Source organism: Oncorhynchus gorbuscha, linkage group LG21, assembly GCF_021184085.1.
Source record: "Oncorhynchus gorbuscha isolate QuinsamMale2020 ecotype Even-year linkage group LG21, OgorEven_v1.0, whole genome shotgun sequence".
Lineage (NCBI taxonomy): Eukaryota > Metazoa > Chordata > Actinopteri > Salmoniformes > Salmonidae > Oncorhynchus > Oncorhynchus gorbuscha.
In genome coordinates this window covers 58747521-58757936 of record NC_060193.1, presented here as the reverse complement: position 1 = coordinate 58757936, position 10416 = coordinate 58747521, and the positions used below count along the sequence as shown (strand labels likewise).

The window sequence follows — 10416 nt, the reverse complement described above, 5'->3', positions numbered from 1 at the left end:
ACAGAGCCATTAGTACACACATAGCCAGGACACAGAGCCTTTAGTGTACACATAGCCAGGACACAGAGAGCCATTAGCCAGGACACAGAGCCTTTGTACACAGGACACAGAGCCAGGACACATAGCCAGCCTTTAGTGTACACATAGCCAGGACACAGAGCCTTTAGTGTACACATAGCCAGGACACAGAGCCAGGACACATAGCGAGGACACATAGCCAGGACACAGAGCCTTTAGTGTACACATAGCCAGGACACATAGCCAGGACACAGAGCCAGGACACATAGCCAGGACACATAGCCAGGACACAGAGCCAGGACACATAGCCAGGACACATAGCCAGGACACAGAGCCAGGACACATAGCCAGGACACAGAGCCTTTAGTGTACACTTAGCCAGGACACAGAGCCTTTAGTGTACACATAGCCAGGACACATAGCCAGGACACAGAGCCAGGACACATAGCGAGGACACATAGCCAGGACACAGAGCCTTTAGTGTACACATAGCCAGGACACATAGCCAGGACACAGAGCCAGGACACATAGCCAGGACACATAGCCAGGACACATAGCCAGGAGCCAGGACACATAGCCAGGACACAGAGCCTTTAGTGTACACTTAGCCAGGACACAGAGCCTTTAGTGTACACATAGCCAGGACACAGAGCCTTTAGTGTACACATAGCCAGGACACAGCCATTAGTGTATAGCCAGGACACAGAGCCTTTAGTGTACACTTAGCCAGGCCAGTGTACACTTAGCCAGGAGAGCCTTTAGTGTACACTTAGCCAGGACACAGAGCCATTAGTGTACACATAGCCAGGACCATTAGTGTACACATAGCCAGGAGCCAGGACACATAGCCTTTAGTGTACACATAGCCAGGACACATAGCCCATTAGTGTGTACACTTAGCCAGGCCAGGACACATAGCCAGGACACATAGCCTTTAGTGTACACATAGCCAGGACACATAGCCAGGACACATAGCCTTTAGTGTACACATAGCCAGGACACATAGCCTTTAGTGTACACATAGCCAGGACACATAGCCATTAGTGTACACATAGCCAGGACAAAGAGCCTTTAGTGTACACTTAGCCAGGACACAGAGCCATTAGTGTACACATAGCGAGGACACATAGCCATTAGTGTACACATAGGCATTAGTGTACACATGGCCATTAGTGTACACATAGCCATTAGTGTACACAGCCAGGACACATAGCCATTAGTGACACATAGCCATTAGTGTACACATAGCCAGGACACATAGCCATTAGTGTACACATAGCCAGGACACATAGCCTTTAGTGTACACATAGCCAGGACACATAGCCATTAGTGGACACATAGCAAGCACACAAAGCCTTTAGTGTACACATAGCCAGGACACATAGCCAGGACACATAGCCATTAGTGGACACATAGCCAGGACACATAGCCAGGACACATAGCCTTTAGTGTACACATAGCCAGGACACAGAGCCATTAGTGTACACATAGCCAGGACACATAGCCTTTAGTGTACACATAGCCAGGACACAGAGCCAGGACACAGAGCCAGGACACATAGCGAGGACACATAGCCTTTAGTGTACACTTAGCCAGGACACAGAGCCATTAGTGTACACATAGCGAGGACACATAGCCTTTAGTGTACACATAGCCAGGACACAGAGCCAGGACACAGAGCCTTTAGTGTACACTTAGCCAGGACACAGAGCCTTTAGTGTACACTTAGCCAGGACACAGAGCCTTTAGTGTACACTTAGCCAGGACACAGAGCCATTAGTGTACACATAGCGAGGACACATAGCCTTTAGTGTACACATAGCGAGGACACATAGCCTTTAGTGTACACATAGCCAGGAAATAAAATGGAGTATAGCTCAGTCCTATGTGACCATTCATAAATTCTCACTTTCCATAATGACTGTTTATTCATAGTTTAAAACTCTAATTGGAAGAAAAGATCCAAATGCAATATGAGTTGTGTGTGAGTGACGCTGTGAGTGACGCTGTGAGTGGCGCTGTGAGTGACGCTGTGAGTGCATTAAAGACTGGTAGAGATTGTTCTCGTAAGGAGACTTCTCGCAATTAGCTTTTAATCATGCGAAACCGTCTTTGTGATTTCTTGTTTTAGTTACAGATTGCCACAGTGCTCAAACGACGCTTAATTAGTCAGCCGTTGATTAGCAAGGTTAGTTCCTGGGTTCCCATGGCAACAGGGGGAGGAAAGTAACACTTTTGCAAGTCATGCTGTGAAAGGTCCCCCAATACCCAGACCGTAGACAGCAGGCTTCCTGTTAATGTCTGCTACTGACACATCACTATCATCTAGCTACCTGCTCTTCAGCCTGAAGTGGCTTGGGGTTGGGTCTCTACTTGAAGAGCATCTCCACAGACTAACACATAGAGATGTAGATTTCAGGTGATCTCCACTGTGAAATCTATGGTCGTTTCAAAAGCCATATTGATGCTTATCCAGTGTCTGCTTTCATGAAATGTGAGTTATTTTTAATCTCTCTCTCTCTCTCTCGCTCACTTTCACTCTCACTCTCTCACTCTATCTCTCTGGAATGGATGAATTATAGGACAACCCCCCCTCCCTACCGTTAATTAGCTGCGGAGTTGTTTCTTGTAAATAAAACATTAATGAATACACAATTAGCCAAGCCTGTTGAGTGCTCAGCAGCTGTGCTAGCCAGCTGTTTTAATGGGGGGAAGTTATAGACAGTTGAAACGAGAGCAAGTGAATGATGGAGGAATAGATTGCACAAGCTGAGATCAGTGGCATTTAAGATGAGGGAGGAATGGATTGCACAAGATGTAAGGATAACTGAGATGAGATCCGTGGTATTTAAGACGATGGATAACTGAGATGAGATCCGTGGTATTTAAGACGATGGATAACTGAGATGGGATCAGAAGTGTTTAAGACGAGGGATAACTGAGATGGGATCAGTGGTATTTAAGACGATGGATAACTGAGATGGGATCAGAAGTGTTTAAGACGAGGGATAACTGAGATGAGATCATTGGTATTTAAGACGAGGGATAACTGAGATGAGATCATTGGTATTTAAGACGATGGATAACTGAGATGGGATCAGTGGTATTTAAGACGATGGATAACTGAGATGGGATCAGTGGTATTTAAGACGAGGGATAACTGAGATGAGATCATTGGTATTTAAGACGAGGGATAACTGAGATGAGATCAGTGGTATTTAAGACGAGGGATAACTGAGATGAGATCATTGGTATTTAAGACGAGGGATAACTGAGATGGGATCAGAAGTGTTTAAGATGAGGGATAACTGAGATGGGATCAGTGGTATTTAAGACGAGGGATAACTGAGATGGGATCAGAAGTGTTTAAGACGAGGGATAACTGAGATGAGATCAGAAGTGTTTAAGACGAGGGATAACTGAGATGGAATCAGTGGTATTTAAGACGAGGGATAACTGAGATGGGATCAGTGGTATTTAAGACGAGGGATAACTGAGATGAGATCAGAAGTGTTTAAGACGAGGGATAACTGAGATGAGATCAGAAGTGTTTAAGACGAGGGATAACTGAGATGAGATCAGAAGTGTTTAAGACGAGGGATAACTGAGATGAGATCAGAAGTGTTTAAGACGAGGGATAACTGAGATGGGATCAGTGGTATTTAAGACGAGGGATAACTGAGATGAGATCAGAAGTGTTTAAGACGAGGGATAACTGAGATGGGATCAGTGGTATTTAAGACGAGGGATAACTGAGATGAGATCATTGGTATTTAAGACGAGGGATAACTGAGATGGGATCAGAAGTGTTTAAGACGAGGGATAACTGAGATGAGATCAGAAGTGTTTAAGACGAGGGATAACTGAGATGGGATCATTGGTATTTAAGACGAGGGATAACTGAGATGAGATCATTGGTATTTAAGACGAGGGATAACTGAGATGGGATCATTGGTATTTAAGATGAGGGATAACTGAGATGAGATCAGAAGTGTTTAAGATGAGGGAGGATTATCATTTTTTCATGAGCATGGCCTTATTTCAATTACAGCATATTGGATGAATGTCATTCATATTCCATTCTCCCAGCTCAATGTAACATTGATTGGTTTAGGCTACATTTAAATGTTTAGACATTTAGCAGACGCTCTTATCCAAAGTGACTTACAGGAGCAATTTGGGTTAAGTGCCTTGCTCAAGGGCACATCGATAGATTTTTCACCCAACACTCTTAACCACTACGCTACTACGTGATACTCTAATGTTCCCTGTACCCATCTTGAGGTTGCTACAACCTAGCCTATGAATGAAAGTTTACCACGTACAGTAGGTGCACAGGTTGAGATCATTTTCAGTAATCAAGGTGACAGACTGACACATTCAATACCGAGTTGCACACTCTTGCCTGCATCTAGCTGATATAGGGTGTAATCATTAGTCCAGTTGCAAACAAGAGTTTCTATTGGACAAATGCAGGTATGTTTATCCCCGTTTCGTTCCGTTTGCTTCCATTTAGAAACATTTAACAACAGAAGAGACGCGAACACAGTTCACTTTCATAGCAGACTCACAAACAGTTCGTTGCGTTTATAATTTATTCTCGCAAGTATCTACGCACTCTCCTCCCTCTCCACTTTTCCCTTCGCTTGTGGACTTCAGTGCACACCACATCAGCTGTCTGTGACCAGGCGAAACAACTTTTCCAAGCCAAACCTTCATATCATAACCTCTAACCTCTACACACAGCCTATATCATTGTCACATCATAGTCAACATAAACTCAGCAAATAAAAGAAAGGTCCCTTTTTCAGGAACCTGTCTTTCAAAGATAATTTGTATAAATTGCAAATAACTTCACAGATCCTCTTTGCAAAGGGTTTAAACACTATTTCCCATGCTTGTTCAATGAACCATAAACAATTAATGAACATGCACTTGTGGAACGGTCGTTAAGGCACTAACAGCTTACAGACGGTAGGCAATTAAGGTCACAGTTATGAAAACTTAGGATACTAAAGAGGCCTTTCTAAAAAAAGACTTTTAAAAACACCAAAAGAAAGATGCCCAGGGTCCCTGCTCATCTGCGTGAATGTGCCCTAGGCATGCTGCAAGGAGGCATGAGAACTGCAGATGTGGCCAGGGCAATAAATTGCAATGTCTGTACTGAGGCGTTACAGGTAGACAGGACGGACAGCTGATCGCCCTCGCAGTGGCAGACCACATGTAACAACACCTGCACAGGATCGGTATATCTGAACATCACACCTGCAGGACAGGTACAGGATGTCAACAACAACTGCCCGAGTTACACCAGGAACACACAATCCCTCCATCAGTGCTCAGACGGTCCACAATAGGCTGAGAGAGGCTGGACTGAGGGCTTGTAGGCTTGTTGTAAGGCAGGTCCTACCAGACATCACCGGCAACAACGTCGCCTATGGGCACAAACCCACTGTCGTTGGACCAGACAGGACTAGCAAAAGGTGCTCTTCACTGATGAGTTGCGGTTTTGTCTCATCAGGGGTGATGGTCGGATTCGCCTTTATCGTCGAAGGAACGAGCGTTACACCGAGGTCTGTACTCTGGAGCGGGGTCGAATTGGAGGTGGAGGGTCCATCATGGTCTGGGGCGGTGTGTCACAGTATCCTCGGACTGAGCTTGTTGTCATTGCAGGCAATCAATGCTGTGTGTTACAGGAAAGACCTCCTCCTCCCTCATGTGTTACCCTTCTTGCAGGCTCATCCTGACATGATCCTCCAGCATGACAATGCCACCAGCCATACTGCTCGTTCTGTGCGTGATTTCATGCAAGACAGAAATGTCAGTGTTTTGCCATGGCCAGCGAAGAGCCCGGATCTCATTCCGATTGAGCATGCCTGGGACCTGTTGGAACGGAGGGTGAGGCCTTGGCCATTCCCCCCAGAAAAGTCTGGGAACTTGCAGGTGCCTTGGTGGAAGAGTGGGGTAATATCTCACAGCAATAACTGGCAAATCTGGTGCAGTACATGAGGAGGAGATGTAGCTGGTGGCCACACCAGATACTGACTGTTAGTTTTGATTTTGACCCCTCCCCCCCTTGTTCAGGGACACATTATTCCATTTCTGTTAATCACATATCTTTGGAACTTGTTCAGTTTATGTCTCAGTTGTTGAATCTTGTTATGTTCATACAAATATTTACACATGTTAAGTTTGCTAAAAATAAATGCAGTTGATAGTGAGAGGATGTTTCTTTTTTTGCTGAGTTTAGCTACTAGAACTAACATGTTAGTAAACTCGATACAGTCATGCAGTACGGTGTACAGTCAGCAACAAGCAGTTTAGCAGTTACACTAAATTAATAAAACTAAAAGCTTACATTGACTTGTAAGACTTCCAGTGTTGGATAGCCATAGTCAGCTCGCCAACATGGCATCCCTCTCTGTTTGAGCCAGGTGTTTGAGTTGGCTAAACTATCTAGCTGCATTCGATGCTAGCTAAGCAATTGAAAGTGAAACAAGTATTTACTATGAAATGTAGCTTGCGCTCTCTCACTCTCTCTCTCTCACTTGTTCTTAATTTTGGAAGTAATTAATTTATTAAAAACTGTTAAACTATTGTCTTTTTCTTTCTTTGAGTGAACTACTCACCACACTGTAAATGCGCTGCAGTGCTAGCTAGTTGTAGCTTATGCTTTCAGTACTAGATTAATTCTCTAATCATTTGATTGGGTGGACATCATGTCAGTTCATGCTGCGAGAGTTCTGATCGGTTGCAGGACGTCCTCCAGAAGTTGTCATAATTACTGTGTAAGTCTATTGAAGGGGGTGAGAAACACAAGCCTCCTAGGTTTTGTGTTGAAGTCAATGTACCCAGAGGAGGACAGAAGCTAGCATCCACAGCCCGGAAGCCTGCATGAAAACTCTGATTTCGACAGCCTTTTCACTGTGTGTGTGCATGCATGTGTGTGTGTGTGTTTGTGTGTGTATGGCTGGGGGCCTCTGGAACTCTTGTTCCGTCCCTTCAGTGCTCTTTGAGGTAGGCAACTGTGTGAGTGACAGACAAACACCCCAACGATCCAAAATAAATATGCAAACCAACCGAATCAACTCAGGTATTTTCCAATTGATGAGGTACCTAATGGGGATATGATATGATATGATTGGCTGGTGGTCGGCGACTACTATATGAGATATCATAATGGTGATAAACCTTCAGTGACCCCCAGCCTCTACCTGTAGCTGGCCAATATCAGGAAGGGATTTTTCATTTATTCCCTGAACATTGAAATTTGTGGTATTGAAAGAGGACACTGAAGGCAGTTCAGTGTGTACGCTGAGATGTTCTCTTGTTTTCTATTGCAGTTTAATGTGAATGAGTGTCCTGAGTCATCCATTAGGAGGGAAGTGGATGGCTCTGACAACAGGGCCTGTATGTAATCATTATGTTAGATTGATGTTAAAGAGTCTGTAATACAGACTAATACATCTGGATGTAGTATGTGTGCATGTCTGGCGAGAGGATGAATGATGCTTTGGGAAGTTTAATATTGTTATACAATAAGGGTAATATGGCAGAAAATGCTTCATACCGTTTAAATACAGAGGTGCTACTTTTTAGTAGTGAGTTTCTCAGAGGACAGTGCCTCCACGGTCTGGTGGTGCTATGTTTTTGGACTTTACACCCCTGTCTGTCAACCGCCGTGTGCTCCTGGCTCCTCGTCCTCGTTCCGGGTGCGAGTGGTCATGTGTTTACTCCTGACTCTGCCCTCCCATTGGCTCTCGCTGCCCCGGCTCTGACTAGGTCACAGCTGGTGCTAGTGCTCTGGCACGGCTGGGTGAGCAGACAGCTGTAGGCCCCGGCAACCACAGCTACTACTCTATCCTCTTCTTTTATGTGTTCCATTCTGTCTACATCTTTTCTACTGTTCCTGTGTGGTGGAAATAGCTTTAGAGAGGGGTGATAGGTTGGAAGTGTTGCCACTTTGAGATGAAAATGCTACTGTAAACAATTGTTACAATTATTACTTCCTGATTCATGATGGTCAAATCAATACTGGCAATGCACATAGAGACTTAACTAAGGCCAGTCATTTATTTGACTCTGATCCCACTTCCCAGCGCCAAATACCATTTAAATGATCAGCATATTTCAGCTTGTTTTCCTGTGTTAGGAAACAAATGTGCTTATATCGTGTCATTATAACACTTTTATGACGCTCTTATGACAGTCCTATTAATCTACCTTTCCCTCTCCCCTTTCTCCTCAGTGGACGACTGCACGGATTGGTCAGTGGACTACTTGAAATACAAAGTGCTTTTGGGGGAACCGGTGCGGATTAAATGTGCTTTATTCTATGGATACATCAGAGCGAACTACACCCACTCCCAGAGTGTGGGACTAAGCCTTATGTGGTATAAAAGTACAGGACACGGAGACTTTGAGGAGCCTATCTCTTTCGACGGCATCAGAATGAACAAGGAGGAGGACGCTATCTGGTTTAGACCCACCGAGCTCCAAGACGTTGGACACTATTCCTGTGTATTGAGGTCAGTTGTTCTGTTATGTTCCTGTGTATTGAGGTCAGTTGTTCTGTTATGTTCCTGTGTATTGAGGTCAGTTGTTCTGTTATGTTCCTGTGTATTGAGGTCAGTTGTTCTGTTATGTTCCTGTGTATTGAGGTCAGTTGTTCTGTTATGTTCCTGTGTATTGAGGTCAGTTGTTCTGTTATATTCCTGTGTATTGAGGTCAGTTGTTCTGTTATGTTCCTGTGTATTGAGGTCAGTTGTTCTGTTATGTTCCTGTGTATTGAGGTCAGTTGTTCTGTTATGTTCCTGTGTATTGAGGTCAGTTGTTCTGTTATGTTCCTGTGTATTGAGGTCAGTTGTTTTGTTATGTTCCTGTGTATTGAGGTCAGTTGTTCTGTTATGTTCCTGTGTATTGAGGTCAGTTGTTCTGTTATGTTCCTGTGTATTGAGGTCAGTTGTTCTGTTATGTTCCTGTGTATTGAGGTCAGTTGTTCTGTTATGTTCCTGTGTATTGAGGTCAGTTGTTCTGTTATGTTCCTGTGTATTGAGGTCAGTTGTTCTGTTATGTTCCTGTATATTGAGGTCAGTTGTTCTGTTATGTTCCTGTGTATTATGTTGTTCTGTTATATTCCTGTGTATTGAGGTCAGTTGTTCTGTTATGTTCCTGTGTATTGAGGTCAGTTGTTGTGTTATGTTCCTGTGTATTGAGTTCAGTTGTTCTGTTATGTTCCTGTGTATTGAGGTCAGTTGTTCTGTTTGTTTCTGTTATGTTCCTGTTCCTGTGTATTGAGGTCAGTTGTTCTGTTATGTTCCTGTGTATTGAGGTCAGCTGTTCTGTTATGTTCCTGTGTATTGAGGTCAGTTGTTCTGTTATGTTCCTGTGTATTGAGGTCAGGTGTTCTGTTATATCTAGTCAACCTAGAACAATTTAGTGCTGTAAAATATAACTGCTATCATATCTGATAGTTGTTGAAGTGCATTGTGGAAATTGGTTATCTTCCTTCCAAAATGGCTGGGTTTCTGTACCTATCCTATTCCTGGTTGTTTACATAGCAGTTGTAGGTAAAAGAGTGGGGGAGAGGAGTTTCTGCAACCTATGCACATAAATCAAGCTGCTTTAAAGTCCTCCCCTGCAGATTACTAATGAATTCTCTAATCCCCAGCCAGAAGAGAGTTGGACCTGGGTCCACACTGTTAGAGGCCCTCCCTCACTTAACATGCTTAAGTTTTTTGTTTGTTTTTCCTCCGGGGAACAATAAGGTATTAAGTGTCATTGGCAGACCCATAACTCTTAGGCTTCTCAACTCCTGTTCTTTAACGCAGCTATGGAGTCTGGAGCGAGGGAGGAAAGATATGAAGATGGACACTTATTCACAGCTGAGAGGTGGTGGGGGAGGAAACAAGAGAGGTGTAGAGAGACAGAAAAGGAGAGATAATGTACCTCCTCCCCTTGTCGAATAAAGACACCCGTCGGAGGACAACATTATCATTTATGAGTTCCATAATGTTGTAAAGTTTCTGTCTTCCTAGGTCATATTTATAGAAGAGAGGGTTTCTTTCCTGTAGAGGTTGTTCGTACCCAGGTGAGTGGGAAGGTCAGAGCAGGTGTCTTGACTTAGAAGACCATAACAACCTGCAGTTTAAGGTCAGAGCAGGTGTCTTGACTTAGAAGACCATAACAACCTGCAGTTTAAGGTCAGAGCAGGTGTCTTGACTTAGAAGACCATAACAACCTGCAGTTTAAGGTCAGAGCAGGTGTCTTGACTTAGAAGACCATAACAACCTGCAGTTTAAGGTCAGAGCAGGTGTCTTGACTTAGAAGACCATAACAACCTGCAGTTTAAGGTCAGAGCAGGTGTCTTGACTTAGAAGACCATAACAACCTGCAGTT

The 10416-nt window shown here is 44.0% G+C and overlaps 1 protein-coding gene across 1 annotated transcript in view; it reads left to right on the top strand.

Annotated features, from left to right (window-relative positions):
- LOC124008058 (interleukin-1 receptor accessory protein-like 1-B) overlaps positions 1–10416 on the top strand; it is a 460524-nt gene that overhangs the window by 199746 nt on the left and 250362 nt on the right. The window contains exon 3 of the mRNA XM_046318963.1: positions 8267–8546. Coding sequence (XP_046174919.1) covers positions 8267–8546 — 280 coding nt within the window. The remainder of the gene's footprint in view (positions 1–8266; positions 8547–10416) is intronic.